The sequence below is a fragment of the Zonotrichia leucophrys genome, chromosome 7 (assembly GCF_028769735.1).
Source record: "Zonotrichia leucophrys gambelii isolate GWCS_2022_RI chromosome 7, RI_Zleu_2.0, whole genome shotgun sequence".
NCBI lineage: Eukaryota > Metazoa > Chordata > Aves > Passeriformes > Passerellidae > Zonotrichia > Zonotrichia leucophrys.
The window spans coordinates 26,398,195-26,416,563 of NC_088177.1; the positions used below are offsets into that span (position 1 = coordinate 26,398,195).

The 18,369-nt window shown below is 37.2% G+C and overlaps 1 protein-coding gene across 1 annotated transcript in view; it reads left to right on the top strand.

Annotated features, from left to right (window-relative positions):
* LRP2 (LDL receptor related protein 2) overlaps nt 1–18,369 on the top strand; it is a 108,769-nt gene that overhangs the window by 75,568 nt on the left and 14,832 nt on the right. The window contains exons 49-65 of the mRNA XM_064718583.1: nt 419–714; nt 1,215–1,731; nt 3,491–3,643; nt 4,096–4,266; nt 5,558–5,781; nt 6,190–6,367; nt 7,289–7,485; nt 9,059–9,304; nt 9,977–10,105; nt 10,263–10,382; nt 10,924–11,040; nt 11,307–11,423; nt 12,217–12,354; nt 13,074–13,196; nt 14,082–14,210; nt 16,335–16,466; nt 17,805–17,936. Coding sequence (XP_064574653.1) covers nt 419–714; nt 1,215–1,731; nt 3,491–3,643; nt 4,096–4,266; nt 5,558–5,781; nt 6,190–6,367; nt 7,289–7,485; nt 9,059–9,304; nt 9,977–10,105; nt 10,263–10,382; nt 10,924–11,040; nt 11,307–11,423; nt 12,217–12,354; nt 13,074–13,196; nt 14,082–14,210; nt 16,335–16,466; nt 17,805–17,936 — 3,119 coding nt within the window. The remainder of the gene's footprint in view (nt 1–418; nt 715–1,214; nt 1,732–3,490; nt 3,644–4,095; nt 4,267–5,557; nt 5,782–6,189; nt 6,368–7,288; nt 7,486–9,058; nt 9,305–9,976; nt 10,106–10,262; nt 10,383–10,923; nt 11,041–11,306; nt 11,424–12,216; nt 12,355–13,073; nt 13,197–14,081; nt 14,211–16,334; nt 16,467–17,804; nt 17,937–18,369) is intronic.

The following is an 18,369-nucleotide window of genomic DNA, read 5'->3' on the forward strand; positions in this document are numbered from 1 at the left end:
AAAATTGCTAATTGTGATGGAGCTAATTCAACCTTTTTTTCACACCATTTAATTGTAATTAGATCTACATATTGTAATGAAACTGTTTATCTGCTCTGCATTTGTGCATTAGCTTTGACTTGAAAATGCTCTAAAATTTTCTGTTAATATTCCTATTGCTCACCATTAGCATTTAATCTCTCTTATTGTCACTAGTAACCTCTCCTGGGGTGATTTTGTCTAGCTTGTAATGCACACAGGGAGTATTAGCAGGACTCACAAGATCAGACTATACAATATCACCCCAGTTTCTGAAAGTCTGTTCTATGGAAGCTAAAAATATCAACCTTCTTTGGAAATTAGGAGAGTGTGTATATTCATCTGCCCTGAAGACGTGATTGCCTTCTTATATTTGAAGAGAGTGTTCATTCTTCTTCAGGTGTGATAGGCGGAATGACTGTGGTGACAGCAGTGATGAAAGAGGATGCATCTATGAACCGTGTCAACAGCACCAGTTCACTTGTCAGAATGGGCGCTGCATTTCCAAAGCCTACGTCTGTGATGGGGATAATGACTGTGGTGATGAATCTGATGAGCTGGAACATCTCTGTAGTACACCAGAAGCGACCTGCTCTCCCCATCATTTTAAGTGTGACAATGGAAACTGCATTGAGCTGGTTAAAGTCTGCAATCGGTTGGATGATTGCTTAGATAACAGTGATGAAAAAGGATGTGGTATGTATACATTTGTTTGTCCTGCCTAATTTAAAAATCTTAGGCACCTTTGAAAAAATACATTCTTAAGACAATTCCTTAATTCCAATCATATCTATTCCATTGCTGTTCCCCAGAAATTAAAATTATAAGAAATGTAACTTTTAAATTTTTTTGCTTTAATTAAGTCATACTTATCACATGCTGCTTTAACTGACTGTGTTGATGAGCTAATGATATAAACAACATGTATTTCATATGTTGTTATGCATTACCCTTGCATTTCCAACATATGCCATAGCCCATACTTTGCACTTAGTGTTTTGTGACAGACTTCAGAGGTGGTAGAATAATTTTATATTAGATTGTGTTGTTTACTTTTTTCCTTTATTACAGCAGCCCACATCCACATTCAGCATTTTCAGGTGGTAGCAAGGAAAGAGAGACAGAGTGCATTGGAAAGTGACTGCACTATTACTCTGCTAGCTGGCTCCTTGAATAGAACTCCTTTCCTTTCCCAGGTGTAAATGAATGCAGTGACCCTTCAATCAGTGGATGTGATCATGACTGTACAGACACACAGACAAGTTTCTACTGTACTTGTCATCCCGGATACAAACTTATGTCTGATAAAAGGACTTGTGATGATATTGATGAGTGCAATGAAACTCCATCAGTATGTAGCCAGATTTGTGAGAACACAGCTGGCTCCTACATCTGTAAGTGTGCCCCAGGCTATATCCGGGAGCCTGATGGAAAAAGTTGCCGGCAAAATAGTAATATCTCCCCATACCTTATTTTTAGCAACCGTTACTATCTGAGAAATCTCACAGCAGATGGCCAGTCTTACTCTCTCATTTTGCAAGGACTGAGAAATGTGGTGGCACTGGACTTTGACAGGGTGGAAAAGAGGTTATACTGGATTGATGTGGGGAGGAATGTCATTGAACGAATGTTCCTAAATGGGACAAATAAGGAGACAGTGATAAGTGATGATGTGCCCAACGGGGAAGGTATCGCTGTTGACTGGGTTGGCAGGTAAGAAAATACATTTTTTGTCTTTCTGAGCTACTGAAGAAATGATGTGTGAAGAAGTTTATCTTAGGGCTTTTCCCCCACTCCATATGAAATCCTGATGAGTAGTGAAATAGTTTGGGTTGTGGATGCAGCGTTACACAACTGCTCTGAAGTAGTTTATTAGCATCTAATACATAACACTTAAATTACTCTGATACGTAGTATACTGAGGTTGTCAGACTTGCTCTCCCATTGATTATTTCCTAGCAGTTGTTGGGATTGGCATGCAGGTTTCACTCTGCATAAACAAAATATTGTAACAGGTAACTAGATCCCAGTGAAGTAAGTAACAGTAAACCTTAATGAAATTTAGCTCCTCTGCCAATGTGAAGAGCATGTGTCTTTGGCTCTTGAAAAATGCACCTTTAACTGACACACACAAAAAATGTGATCCACATAATTTTCTGTCAGGAGGTCAACATGTGGGTGAGGTAATTGGAAAACACATCTCATTATGGTACATTTTTAGTTGCCTGCTGTGTTTCAAAAAGTAGTCTGATTTACTGTCCCAGAACCTCTGTCATTATGTGGTGGCCACTCTGACAGTAGTCTTGCTGTGTTTCATCTTGCTTCCGAAGTGCAGTAATATAAGTATGAAAAGTTTAAATAGCATGGATCAGACTGTAAACTAATAAGAATTGTTCAAAAAGTCACTTCTGGAACTTAGGTGAGAGTGTTTATATGACTATGTCTATGTAATAGTTTTTATTTTTAAGCCACTTTGTCTCTAAACTAATGATAATTAATGTTGCTGGCAGCCCCAAATGCTTTATGAATCATGGAGAGATGATGAAGCAAAAGGCAAATTTTAGCTGAACTGGTCCTACAGCTTCATTTCCAATATAGCTTTTGAATTATTTCAGCTAGCATTAGTTATGTCTTCAGTCAGTTCTTGTTTAGGTGTTCCAGGCAGGCTGAAGAACAGTGCAATTGTTGAATTTTCCTGCTTGTTTTCTGTGCAGAGAGAGGATTAAAGGATGCCATGAGATGCAGGTTGGAGAAGACTATTTTCTCCTCCTCCCTGGTGGGAATAGTGCTACTTAGGGTGGTGTAGGCAGAATTATACCTGTCAGGCTATTTCTGGAATGACACTGTAGATGCTGGAGCTGGGCAGCTCTACAGAGAATTTCAAAGTATCCTGCAGTGGTTCTAATTGAATTTAATGCTTTGGTTTGATGCTTTAAAAAAAAAACATTGCTTCTGCTTGTATGATTTCTTGGCTTACAGCTGTGTGTAATTCCCAGGCAAAGTAATAGAAGTGTTAGAAAATTCAAGGTGAAGTTTAAATTAGGGTGTGAAACTACTTAGGACTTTTCTAGCTGTTTGATGAGTGCAGAGGCAGCAGCATGGAGCAGTTGAGGATACTCTACAATGCCTTACTGCCCTGGTCACAGTCCATTGCACTGCATGTCTGTTTTCCTGCTCCTGGCCATTGTTGGTAGGAAAGAAAGGGAAGAGGGGTTCAGGAATTTGTAGGCAAATGGCATATTATTACTCAACTGGGCACCTGCAAGTTTGAGTTTGGCACCACTGGTTGTGGTTACAAGGAAAACAGAAGTGAAAAGGGCAGCCTGGAGCATGGTTAGAAAAGGCATCAATGAAGTATGTGTTCCTTTGCAGTGGATACATTGCTTCTAGGAGAAAAAAAAATTAAAGATGCTGTGAAGCAAAATAAGGGGGCAAAAATAACATTTAATAAATTAACATTCAAATATTTCAGAAAATTGTACTGGGTGGATGCCTACCGAGATTGTCTCTATGTCTCTGAACTTGATGGAAGATTCCGGAAAAAACTGCTGGATCGGTGTGTGGATGCCAACAATACTTTCTGCTTTCAGTATCCCAGAGCAGTTGTTGTTCATCCAAAATATGGGTATGACTTTCCAAGAGTCCTTTTCCTTTATTTTGCAAATAATCTTGCACTATTCTGAAAATCTGAAGTAGATTTGGGCTGCTTGCATTTAGATTTCTGTGGTGTTAGTACTTATTTGCAGCTTAGGAGAAATAGTAGCTTGCCTGTTGTGGGTGTATATGCATGGCTGTCAGCTACCATTGGAAGTGGAATTTTGTTCCATATTGTCTGGAAAGTTCTGATTGCAAGGCTAAAAAGGTTGACAGAAGTGTGTATGGTTCGATTGGTGTTTGGGGCTGACTGACTTCAGTTGTGATTGCACAATTGTCTGCTGTAGCAGTTAAACTTAGAAATATATTAGCTTGCTTCTTCCTCAGTCTCTGCTTTAGTTCTGTGTCAGGAAATACTACATTTGAGGCATGGCTTCTAGTATTTACTTCAACAATCCTAACTCTAGGTATTCATTTGAACAGACAGATTTACTGGACAGACTGGGCAGATCGAGCCTATATTGGACGAGCTGGCATGGATGGCAAGGAGAAGACTGTAATCATCTCTACCAAGTTAGAGTGGCCCAATGGACTTACCATAGATTACACCAATGACAAGCTCTACTGGACAGATGCCCATCTAAACTATATTGAGTATGCACACAGGAAATGTTAAAACAACTGAATGATCGCTCATGTCAGATTGTGTTGGGAGAATTTAGAGGTGCTGTGAAAAGAATACATACTTCTGCCACTGACTCTAGAAAATTGGAGTCAGAATGTCTGGAGTAGTAGATGATATGGATCATTAGATGACACAGTAACTGAGTTGCTACATTCAGTGAAAATTGTTGAAAAATTACAGTGAAAAGGTTCACACACTGTACTAAAAGATGCAACTTCTCTGTGTCTAGTTATGCAACCTGAACCAAAGCAAAATTGACTATAAATTCCCTGTTTTTTGATTCTCTTGTTTTTGGTTATAGATGAGAATTGAGCTGTAACTAAACTAGTTATGTGCTAATAAGTTGTATACAAACTTTTAGAAGATGTCTGCATGCCCATAAGTGTGATATGGGATTTCCTGTTGGCAAGTGGGATTCTTTTGTCAATCAAGAAAAATCTATACATTGCTTCTAGTACTAGAAAATTCCCACCTAAATAGCAGTAAAAATAAGTAATAGTTATCTGACTAATTAAATTTTGAAACTCATAATACTGAAATATTTTGAAACTGATAACTTCTATTTATGTTAGTGTTCATATTTGTATTCATATTTACCTGCACATTTAGATTTATATTTGCATTTACTTCTATTCTTCTCTATTAATTCTTCTGGCAGCCTTTTCTATGATAAAGTATTAGAGATGTCTTTTTAAAAATGTGAGTTAATTATATGTATGTTTCTCTTTCTCTCTCTCCTCTCTTGTATTTCATAATTTCCCCAGATATGAGGAAGGTATAGAAAAATGTAAAATCTTGTCAAAGATATCTCAGCAAAGGAAGCTCTAAATCAGAAAGACACGTAAAATTTAGGAATATAGGAAGCCTATTATTGTTTTCAGTGTTTCATTATTAGCAGTCTGAATCATCTAGGCAAGCTAGTCTCTTTTGTGACAAAAATAACTCGCTGTTAAGGCAATAAATGTGCAAAATTTCATTGTTCTAGCTAATGTGCTTCAGGAGGACTCTACATTTCAGTGGATGTTACTCTATTCCATTTATTTCCCTGAAATAGCCTGTTTTACTTTCCTCCATATACTAAAAAGAATTTGCTAAGGATGGTCATCTGTCTTTAGGGCATAAAGAAGCTGCAATTCTACATTTCATGTTTCTGGTAGCCAGTAATGAAGGACCATAAGCATACATAATGTGTGAAGAGAAAAGATGGAAAGAAGTTTTAGCATTTATCTAAATGTTTTGCACAAATTTTTCTTTGTGGAGGTACTCTGACCTGGATGGACATCATCGTCACACGGTGTACGATGGGACTCTACCTCATCCATTTGCAATAACAATTTTTGAAGACACAATATATTGGACTGACTGGAACACAAGGACAGTTGAAAAAGGAAATAAATATGATGGATCAGAAAGGACTGTTCTTGTGAATACCACGCACAGACCATTTGACATCCATGTTTACCATCCATACAGACAACCATTTGGTGAGAAAAGAGAATTACATTTGTGTTTAGAGGGCCAGCTGTTATTTGGGGACTAGTTGTAAAGGACCCTGAGTGTGCTCAGCTTTTGCCTTTGCTGAGTGAAATAAAAGACACAGAGTAAATGTAGGCATCTAGTTTACATTTATAAATTGCCTTTTCTTTGAAAAGCAATAACTGCTAATGCATAATTTTAAATTAGTTTCTAAAACATCATTGCTGGATAGCATAGATTTTGTGTACATGAAATGACACATATTTGTCTCATGAAATGTCTACTTATCTAGGTTTTGGTTTTCAACCTCTTACATTTAAGGTTTCAAAACAGTATTAGAGGAATCTATCATAGATTGAAACATTTGTGTTTTGGAATTTATGACGTATGGTAATATTACTTTTCTATTTTACCAGTTAATAATCCTTGTGGCACCAATAATGGTGGTTGTTCCCATCTTTGCCTAATAAAAGCTGGTGGTCAGGGGTTTTCCTGTGAATGTCCTGATAACTTCATGGTCATACAGTTTGGCAATACAGCCCACTGCCTTCCAATGTGCTCTAGCACCCAGTTTCTCTGTGCAGACACTGAGAGGTAAGTCTGCAGCTCACCATCGTTTTTTCCATGTGCTTTTAAGGCTATGTTTTACAGTTCAGTCTGTTCAAAAGGGCAGGAAATTAGGGCTTCCTTCTGTTCTCATTATGAATTTGTGACATGCTTGCAGAGAGAAAACTAGGAAAAGACGGGAAGACAGGCTTTCATTTTGGAAAGGTACTTCTAGGCTGGTTCCTTAAGTAGTACTTTTCTTACTGTTATAGGCATTGCAGATGTAGCAAAGTTTGGGTTGTTAGAAGCATGTACCTCCAGAAACCATATCTTGTTGAATTCTCAAACCTAGAATTTTATTTTATATCTTTTTTAAACATATTTTACAATGTTTCTGTTTCTGCCAAAAATATACTGTCTGCCAGTGTCCCAGGAAAGCCATTTAGCTGACATGAGAGCACATTTCTAACCCCTTTTACTGAGACAGCAGTGGAGGGAGAGGAATGGTGATATAAGAGCTCTTGTACTGATGTATCACCCTGGAGCCTGTGAGGAAGATGTGCATATTGGGTTGCCTTTTGAAGCAGTGTTATAATGATAATCTCTAGTGAAATTTTTTGTGCTAAAGTTTGGGTGAATTATTGAAATATTACCTCATTAAATGATTGATCTAAAAAATATTAGAGAGGATTACCACAAATAAACATAAAAATTAATTCTTTATTATTTTCTGTGAACTTCCTTCTGGAAGTCTACCAATATCATCTGTTTATCATCTGTTTCTGGTGACAGTATTCTGGCATATTTTATTAGCATTTGATATATGAAATAGAAGGCATAAAATTCAAGATGTTTTGGATGTTTCAAGAAATATCACTAAGACAAGACTGTCTTTTGTGCTGTAAAAGGATGGTTGTACATCTGTAAAGCTATATCCTCAGCAGAGAACACACTGTTTTCCCTTTGTAGGTGTATTCCCATCTGGTGGAAGTGTGACGGGCAGAGGGACTGTCGAGATGGCTCAGACGAGCCCCCAACCTGCCCGCACCGCTACTGTCCTGTGGGGCAGTTCCAGTGCAATGATGGCAACTGCACAAGCTCACATTTCTTATGCAATGCCCAGCCGGACTGCCATGACAGATCGGACGAAGATCCTGTACTTTGTGGTATGTTCCAGCACATAAATTAAGCTGTTTTGCCAGTATAAAGCATGTAATCACATATAAATTTCATAATCACTACAGCTTTTTCAAAGATAGAAAGATGAGATAGATAGATGTAGTCGTCTGTAGTCTTGCACCTGCTGGAGCAATTCACCTCTGTGCAAGCAGGGTAAAGGACAGCAAAAATGTACTATATCAAAGCATAAACAGTTTCTATACCTCCAAGACAGATTTGCACTGAGGTAAATTGCTATCTGAGATATCAAATATTAGAAACAGGACTCACTTTGTTTTGCGCTGGGTAAAGCCATGGTGATTATGAAGAGTCTAGGGCTTCCTAATGCCCAGGTCAGTCTAATTTTAACTCTGTTGTACTTTGTGTGATGGGACAAAATTATTACATCCTCTGCATTGCACAGAATCCAGTTCATGTGGGAAGATTTGTTTTGGAGAGCAGTTTGTGATGGCAGTCTTATAGAAATGTAGCATAATTATGCTTGTGGAATAATGTTATCTCCTTAAAAACGAATGCTATTCCACATACTTATGTCTAATTTAAAAAGCATATCCCTCCTTCTCTTTTTGTAAATAATGTAGTTCTGGCAGCTACAAGCAAGTAATATAAAGCAAAGGGGAAAGAAGTGTGGTTATATAACTGATTGTGTCATTGCCTTCCATTCCAACGGGGTTCTAACAACGACAGAATTAAATGAAATGTCAATTTTAACTGAGTTTCAAATAGCTAAGATTTTAAGTGTGCCACAGGGGAATTTAAAAGTAGAAGTATGGCAGCTGTGTAATCATGGGTACAGCATAACATACTGGGTACAATAAAAATCAGTTTTGATCTATGTAATTCCTTTTACTTGTTATCACGTGCATGGTAACAGAATCCTTGGTCTAGAATGTTAATGGAAATTACAATACACTGTTTTCTCTGGAACAGTTTGGCAGTGTATGCAAAAGAAAGTAGTAGAGTGGAGCATGGCAAGAAATTCTGGAGGTAGAGACAAGTTTTGACTTCTGTTTTCAGAGGTACCCCAGTTTGCCAGCACTGCTGATACCACCTTTCAGTGCTTTGCCCTTTGGGAATAGAGGCTATATTTTTCTAGGTTGTGCAGCTGATATTAGATGGTCTTCTCCTATGTTTTCTGTCATGATCATTCGTAGAGAAACAGGTTCATCAGGCAATACACACCTAAGCTGATAGCATGGCCAGAGCCAAAATGCCACTTAGCTCCTCTGTGAAGTGAGTGGGAGACCCTGCCTCAATCATGTTGAATGCTGGGTTTACTTCCCTCTGCTTTAGGAGAAGGTAGTATATATTTTGCTCCTAGAAAACTGTAGAGCCTTAGTGAGCTTGTCTGAAGATACCTGGGGAAAATGTGACATGTGATGTTAGAAATGTGTACCTTATCTGCTTTAACTGGGTGAGAATATGTTACATTTTAAATTTCTTTGTGGCTTTGTTTTAACTTTTACTTTTTAATGTAAACCTAAGGGCTCAATTGAAATAACAGCAGCAGATGATTTCTCTGAGTTTCAGTATCCTAACAGCTGATCTGTATTCTTTCAGCCAATCACCAGTGTGAAACTCATCAGTGGCAGTGTGCCAACAAACGATGTATCCCAGAAGCCTGGCAGTGTGATAGAGAGGATGACTGTGGTGACAACTCAGATGAAGACAGTGCTCACTGTGCCAGTAGAACCTGTCCCCCAGGCCAATTTAAATGTGACAATGGCCGCTGTATCCCACAGTCCTGGAAGTGTGATGTGGATGATGATTGTGGTGACAACTCTGATGAGCCATTCCACGAATGCAGTAAGCACACAGCTGTAGTAAAATGCCTACATTGAAGTGCACTAAGAGCAGAGTGAACCACGTAATTTAATTTTCCTGAGATTGAAAGTTCATTGGAAAGGAGTATTTTCTGCAAGCTAATTGCATTTGTGTAGTAAAGAGTGTTAGAAAACATAGAGACTATGTGATAATTTACTATTTACTTATTCTTGAAGGAGAGGAAGCCTATATATGCTGGCTAGATTATCAGAAACTGGCAGCATCTCACACTTTCTTGATGCTGGGATTTTTCTATGTGCTCTAGCATGTCTCTCTGAACTAATGGGCATCTTCAAGAACTTGTGATGAAGTTTTTGCCGTCTGAGGACAAGCTGCCTCCCCTGGCTTCCACATTTGGGGCTATTGCCAGTTTCACCAGCTCTGAATAGTTTAGGGAAAAACACAGTGAGTTAAGTGTGATTTGATCCTGTGATGGGTTTGTAGCATATGCAGAATACAAGCAGCATAGATTGGAAAAGATAGTAAAATCAGATTCATTTAATGCTTTCTCTTTTACAACACAAAAATTATCAGATAGCTCTTTTTAGTCAAAATAATTGACTGTAAATCAAAAAAGGTTAGGAGAGGCAGAAAAGCAAGGAGGGTGGTTAATGGCTCAGTAACACAATTAATTTTAACTACTGCCTCTTTCAGTGGGACCTGCTTATCGATGTGACAATCACACACAGTTCAGCTGTAGAACCAACTACCGTTGCGTACCATTGTGGGCAGTGTGCAATGGGAATGATGACTGTAGAGACAACAGCGATGAACAAGGCTGTGGTGAGTTTGGAGAAGGTCATTTCAATGTAACTTTGTGCCTGGAATATTGCTCCAATTTGCAAACACTCAGATTTTCTGAAAGCCCTCAGTAATAATGTAACTGGGCATAGACTATGCTAATGTGTGCTGTTTTGTTGTCAAACTGTCTACACTTCAGAGGAGATGACTTGCAATCCTTCTGGAGATTTCCGTTGTGACAATCATCGATGTATCCCGCTGCGCTGGAAGTGTGATGGAGATGATGACTGTGGAGATAACTCTGATGAGCATAACTGCAGTGAGTTCTTGTTTTCTTCATAATTATACAGTTCCACTTTTGACTTAAATATCCTTCTATTTTTTATGAGAACAAGGCAGCTCTCAAGTGCAACCCTTCTTTGTTTTATATGGTGGCATCTCTTTTATTTGCTGAAATACCACGCTGATATAAAGGATGCATAAAACCACTAATCCATCCAGTCATCACAATAACACAAATTCCTGTTTTCCACTGAGAAGTGACATTTGAATTTTATCCTGTGTGCAAATGTATAGTTTCTTAAACAATAATAATGGATCTTTTCTCTCATATTTAAATTAAAAGTTTCTGTATAATTCTGTTTTGAAACAAAGTCTGCAGTGATTTTCCTTTTTTCTGTGTCAAGAGGGACATTACCATATTTAAAGAGTAATTGGGGGTAATGGTGTTTTAACATAATTGAATTTTTAAGATTTTACCTCTGCCCACATTACTTTTGTCTGGTTCAATGAGGTAGGTGTGGATGTTTAACTCTACATCTGGTAAACTTTTCCTATGTGTACATTGATTTTAAATGAAGGTCCTCGTGAGTGCACAGAAAGTGAGTACCGTTGTGACAACCTGCGCTGCATTCCTTCCCGGTGGATCTGCGACCACGATGACGACTGTGAGGACAATTCAGATGAACGTGACTGTGGTGTGTGTTTTATGCTGCCTCTTACATGTTCACACTCTTGTTTCTAATGTGATAAATTATTCTGCAAAATGATCTTTTATGGGAAGCATCTTTAAAGAACTAAAGTTCACCCTGTCATGTTAGTCACTCCACCAAAAATAGAGAATACCACAGTTTTTGTAGTCTGAGGTTTTCCAGCATTTTTAGAAGATTGTTTTCAAAATATAAAAAGTTCTTCTGTCTTTGAACAAGAAGATCTTTCAACAGTTACTTCTTAATCTTTTCAGAGCTGAGAACCTGCCACCCAGGTTATTTCCAGTGTGAGAGTGGACACTGTGTTGCAGAGCGCTTCAGATGTGATGGAAATGCAGACTGCCTTGATTTCTCTGATGAAGCAACTTGTCGTGAGTTATAAGCTTTGCAATTGGTGCTCATTGTGCTCACTTCCAGGAATATTTGCACTTTTCCCTATTTTAAGTGAAATGACTCCTTAGAGATATAGAATTCTGCAGTGCTCAGTGATTTTAGTAAAAATTCAGGATAAGCATAATATTTTGAATCAGCATTTTAACATAATAATGGGTCGCCGTCTCTTACACTGATTGTAAACACATTCTTAATGGTAGGAAATGAATGTGTTTACCAAGTCCAGGAGAAGATACACATGTGATTGAATTAAAATTTTTCACTATCCCTTGAGCACTGCAAGAGCCAAACTGTTTCAATTGTACCAAATTCTAACAAGGTTTCTAATGAGATTGTTTTCTATAATACTCAAAGTAGTGTAAAGTGTCCTAAAGTGTCAGTGAACCCAAGGAAATAATAAACTTTTTTATAATTTCTGTTTTCCTTTGGTATATTGATCTGTTGTGAAAAAAATGTCTGTAGCTTGCCTGGATCTACAGCTGCAGCTGTTTACCCAGAAAGTACTGTTCATAGTTGGAATGAAAATATTCCCTCTGTGCTCTATCTGCATTGACTGACATCGGCTTTTTGGGTGATACTGATGTGCTGGTTCTGACTTACCTGTTCCCATGATCTTAGGCTTCAGTACTTGGGAGAAGCACCTCATATAGTATCTCCTATTATGGATTTAAGTGTTTTTAAAAACAATATGGGGTTGGACTGACTATTTTTCATAAAAAACATAACATTTTTATTGTAAATGAAAATGTAATAATTTTCTTTGATTTTCAGCAACACGGTATCCTAATGGTACATACTGCCCACCCATGATGTTTGAATGCAAAAATCATGTCTGTATTCAGCCATACTGGAAATGTGATGGGGATAATGATTGTGGAGATGACTCTGATGAAGAACTTCATCTTTGCTGTAAGAGAAAGAAATTATATTAAAATGAACAATATGCTTAATCTCTAAATATGATAGATCAGTTAGAAAATAAATTGTAATTCTTTGGGATGAGTGCTAAGAATTTTGCTCTACATGCAAGTTCACTTCATTCTGTGGCAGTATGTTTGTATATGTGGTTATGAAAGTGGGGAGAAGCATATCAGAGATAAGCTTCACTATTCATGTTTCACTATTTCACATTTTTCAAGTTGGTTATCAAAAATAAGAACATCAGTTTGAAATAAAAGATAAATTCAGATAATGTATATTGTCACAAGTGCTGAACTTTCAAAGCTATTAGTGTTGCCACTATATCTTTGTAAATATGGCTAAGAAGTCCTGACTTGAGGTCTAATAATGAGGTCTTGGAGGTGCTACTTAAACTGGTTTTGTCAGTAATGCACTTAAATAACATGTTGGATTTCCAGTCAATTTTCTTCATAAACAAACCTAGAAACCTCAGTGTTATATGTAGTTAGAGAATTTGTCTTTGGCCAAACGTGTTCTGATAAAAAAAAGTGTAATGTCCTAACATACAATCACCAAAATACGCAGAAAATATTTTTTTGTCTGAATGCCTCCTCACCTTTTGAAATATACAGAACATATAGATGTTCCAAGAGAAAAGTGATATGAATAATTTGTGACCCAGTGGCCTGAAGTATCAAAATGTGCCTGATTGACCTCTGTGCTTTTAGTGGATGTTGCCTGTGAATCTCCGTTCCGTTTCCGGTGCGACAACAATCGCTGTATTTACAGTCACGAGCTGTGCAACCAGGAGGACGACTGTAGAGATGGGAGTGACGAGAAGGAGGAACACTGTATGTTTACAAAACTGAACGTCAAATTCAGTAATTTTGATGTGCTTCATATTTAATAATACCAAAGGGATGTCAAAGTTAACCTCAGATAATGAAAACAAAAGCTCACTATGAAATAATTTTAACTGTGGTTATTGGTACTATGTATTTATAGCTCTCTGTACAAGTAGCAAAAATGGGCAAGCATTTGTCTGAAAAGTAAAGAGCGTGATTTTCAAACAATACTGGATTTTATTATAAGCACCAGCTACATATTTGCTCATTTTACTATGAGCTCTACATAAAAGGAGGAAGAGGAAAGAGTTTGGCTGTATGGTAAAATTGGGATGGGATGGCTAGCTGGGACTTTTACCATTTGTTTATTTTAATACTTCCTGAAGTTGTGGTTCTGTTAATATTCAGTAGGTTTTTGCCCTCAGAAATCTTATGTAGTTCTCGCTGACTGCTGTACATTTTCAAGTGTAATAATATTTTAGTTGCTTAATGATATTATTTGCTGGCTTTATTGTACATATTCTAAATGTTAATAGTTTACTAATATCTATAATTTCTTGAAGTCTGATGTAGGTGTATGAAGTATATCATTAAAGGATCTTAATAAGTTTGTACTATTAAGAGGAAAGTTTGGTCAAATGTTAACACAAAGAATTTTCCTTCTGTCTTTTTTATAAAACAGCAGACTTCTTTCAATTCATGGATATGTGACTAGAAATCAGGATGTTACATCTTGGCTATGGTTTTAACTTTATGCAGACTTCCAAAGGCGTCTTGCCACTGTTTTACCAGATGGCATCAGCTTCCCCATTTGCATTGGAGAATAGGGCTGTCTGTTGGTACTTCATAGTTTAAACTGTGACAGAGGAATATTTCTCTTCCTGATTGTAGGTAGAGAGCCAACACCAAGACCTTGTAAAGCTGAAGAATTCAAGTGCAGTAATGGAAATTGCATTCCCCTACATTATGTCTGTGACAATTATGATGACTGTGGAGACCACTTTGATGAAATAGGCTGCAGTAAGTAATAATATCAATAAAATACAAAATTACAATGCTGTTGAAATAGATATTTCTGAAACTGAAAGCAATGAAGGTTTTTTCTTTAATACCATACTAAGAAGTATTGTTTTTTAAGTAGCCTCTGTGAATTTCCTTATTGTGTTTTAATGAGCCTGTTCTGGGATTATTCAGTTAGCGAGGACAATATTTACTGTTTTCATTCTTTCATTACTTTAGTTTATTTTGTTTTAATTCTCTTCTTTTTTCATTTCTTTTGCGTGTAACTTCCAAAAACATATAGATGTGCTACTTAGAGACATGGTTTAGTGGGTCTTGGCAGTGTTTGGTTTATAATACAACCTGATGACCTTAAAGATCTTTTCCAGCTTGAATGATTTCATCGTTCCCTGATATTCAGTGCTCTGAACACAGTCTTGTTTAGACTTAGAGTATTTATGCATCCAAAAAAAAAATTGATATTGGTTTTGATCTTGTTTTGAAATACGTTGTGTTACAGAGGCAAGAACATCCACCTATTTCAACCATAATTGCAATAGATTAACCTATGGAGTTATTAGTAGGCAGACTCTGAACTGATACATGGTTCCTCCAGACCTGTTAAAAAAAAAGTACATTGAGATGCTTCTATTTTCCTTTTTACAGACATCACCACAGAATGCTTTAAGGACCACTAGTCCTTTGCCTGTTGGCCCTCTCAGATCCTCTGTATAGCTTTTATGAACTATTTATTATATATTTACTAGCATCCATTTAAATGTAAAAGCTCTGACTTGAACTTTGACATGAGACATAAAATAACCAAACCTTTTTCTGAGGTATTCCTCAGAAAAAAACCAAAACAAAACCTTAAGTTTTTATGTCAATATAGAGACAGCTGCAGAGTGGTAATATGAGCATACACTTGTAATTTCAATTTGTCAGGCTGTGATGGCATCAAGTGAATGTGTGCCAAATGCTACATGGGTGGTTTGCAATCTAGCAGATTTCCAAAACACAAATAACTTGGAAGCCTATAGCGTCGTCCATTTTGGAGCAGCCTATTTCTCTGTTTCAATTACCATCCCAATGGTCTTTAGGTAATACAGCCCAATGCAATGACTTGATGAAAATATAGAAGTATAAAAAGGCAATGAAGCAGTGTGAACAGACACCACCTGATGTCTGCATTCAGCTCTTTGGGAATAAATGTGAATACAGATCAGATGGTGACATTTGGAGCCTTTCCAACATCAAATACCTGCTATAATGAAAATGGAATATTTGTGTGTGTATGTGTACAATGAATTTATGCTTCTACATGTGTATGAAATTAGTTGTTTAAACTTAATTTAATCAGCACTGGAATGTGTATGTAAAAAGAACATAATCAGCTTAATGTGAAGTTTTTGCTATACATCTGTATCTTTTCCTCGTGATCTTCCAATAAGCATACTATTTATCTTTTCTGCTTATATAACAGATTGGTGTTTTTACTCAAGTATTTTATGCATATATACAGTATATATAAACCAATAGATTTCTATATGTACTTTAAGACATGTATAATTTTCATTACCTGTTACAGACTATTATCCCTGACTTGGCTTTTCCATTATAGGAATGTTTTAAAGGGCAGTGCATTCTGTGCAATGACATGTACTGTCTGCAGTAGGCTTTAGATTAGGTTTGGCATGAACTACATGCCATCTTCTCTCCAGTTTCCAGATGTTAATAATGTAGGGCCTGTGTTATACTTGATATCAATTGAGAGTATGCCTTGTTCAGCTGATAAGAAAGCCCTGAATAAGAATGAGCCCTGTTGGCAAAGTTAGGCATTAGATTCAAATCTCTTAAATTCTGCAGTTGCTGCAGATTGGTGGTAATTTAGAATGTGATTTCTGTTAAGTAAGGTGTGCTTTAATGATCATGGATCTTTTCCTGACCCTCTTCACTAGCTGACAGCTTTCTTAACCAGTGGTTACCGTTGTCTTCTAATTTTAATTAAAAAAAAAAAAAGAAAAGGAAACTAGCTTAATCTATCTGAAAACTATTTTTAATTGTAATAATGATGAAAATTATTATGCCTTCCTCTTATCACTTCATTTTTTTGTTATAATTGTATAAATTTTTTTTTCCTTTCAGATCCTGGAACAGAGCGAACTTGTGCAGAAAATATCTGTGAACATAACTGTACCAATCTGAATGAAGGAGGCTTTATCTGTTCCTGTAGGCCAGGGTACAAGGCCAGTGAAAATAATCGCAACTCCTGTGAAGGTATTTTTAATCTTATAAATGTCTGCGTGCTGATAAGTGTTCACCTGTCACTTCATCACTCTAATGTGACCACTCATTTTCACATTCTAACAGGATTTTTATGCATTTATCAGATGCTTCCTAAAATGTTCATATTTTCTAACATGTATATGCTTCATTCAGCAAAAAATTGGCTCCACAGTTAAGACTTCTATTAAGCTTTTGTTGGCTGTATCTATGTTTTTGTTTTACAGCACATAGGTTTTGTCATATTTTTGCAATCTGAGGGATAGAAATGTGATTGGGTTTTTTTTCGTTATTGAAAACAAACTTACTGCAGGTTATGCTCTCTTTCTGTTCTGTTCTTGACCAGACCTACAGTAAAGGTGTGTTGTGTCGTATTTTTGCCCTGGATTTTATGCAGATAAAATGTGGTGAGGAGTATACTCAAAGGCCATGGTTTGTGGTCATGTGATATAGTACCTTCCCAGTTGGTGTTTCAGCATGTTTTCATGAGAACCTTTCTGCTTGTTTCTCCCAGCTCCTGTGGAAAATTTGTGTGGTTTTATTAAAATGATCCAAGGCCACCCCTCCCTTTCCTGCCTGCTGATATAGTTTCTGAGGACTATGTGTCTTGTCTTCAGCATTTCAAGAAAGCTTTGCTCTTGCATCTCATTTCAGTCATACCTCATCTTTTGTCTTGCCTTATTGATATAATACAAAAATACATGATCAAAAATGCATCTCTGAAAATAAACCTGTTAAGCAGGATTGGAGTAACTGTTGGCAATCTGTAGTTAAGACATGGTAAACAGCAGATGAGTGATGAGGAGTTCTGTTTGATAATAGATGCTGATTTTAAGGATCACTTATTAGATCACTGATATTTTAGAGTATGTGGAGAAGGCACAAACCTACCACTTCATGGAGTAAAGATGACCAGCATAGAATCATCAAGGTTGGAAGAGGCATTTAAGAATATCCAGTCCTACTGTCAACCCAGCACCACCACTGTAACCCCTAAATCACTAAACCATCACCCAGCACCAGATGAAGATGAATCTGAAACACCTCCATGGATGGTGACTCCACCACCTCCCTGGGCAGCCTACTCTGATGCTTGACCACCCTTAGAGTGAAAGTTTTTTTCTAATATCTAATCTGAATTTCCCCTGTCTCATCTTAAGGCCATTTTATCAGCTCCTTTCACTGCAGGCAGCATAAAAGAGTCCAGCCCCCACCTCACTTACAGCCTGCCTTCAGGGAATTGTAGAGAGCAATGAGGTCACCCCTGAGACTCCCAGAGACTAAACAAGAAAGAAATCAAGTTTTAGGAATCTTTTCTCTTCTTGTGTCTAGATATCAATGAGTGTGAGATCTTTGGAACATGCACCCAGGACTGCAAGAATTCCAAAGGAAGCTATGAATGTTTCTGTGCAGATGGCTTCAGGTCCGTGGGTGATCAACAAGGGAAGCAGTGTGCAGCTGATGGTATGTTAACTGATAGCAAGATTGACTGCCACCTCTAAAGAGCAGGTGCTATATAGCAACTTAATGAATGTAATCCTCTGTTTTATAAGAAGAGGATAATGAAAGCCAAACCTTATTCTGTAAGATAGTACTATCTGTGTATTCCACCTATTCCATAATTAGGAATGAAAGTGCTCATCTCTGCTTCCAGTTGTAAACATTAGAAATGATGCTTTGATTTGTATGCCTGCCTTCATTTCTCCTGAAATTTTCTGCAAACAAAAACCTGTGGTCCTGTGGTTGTCATCAGAAGGAAATTAATGTTGCCTATTCCTGAAGTTTAGATTTTTTTCAACAAAATAATGCATCAGAAAAAAGTTGCATTAAACTGGTATAAATCAAAGGCAGTTTGATGACAGGTTGCCATTCATTGTTCATGGACTGATGCACACAA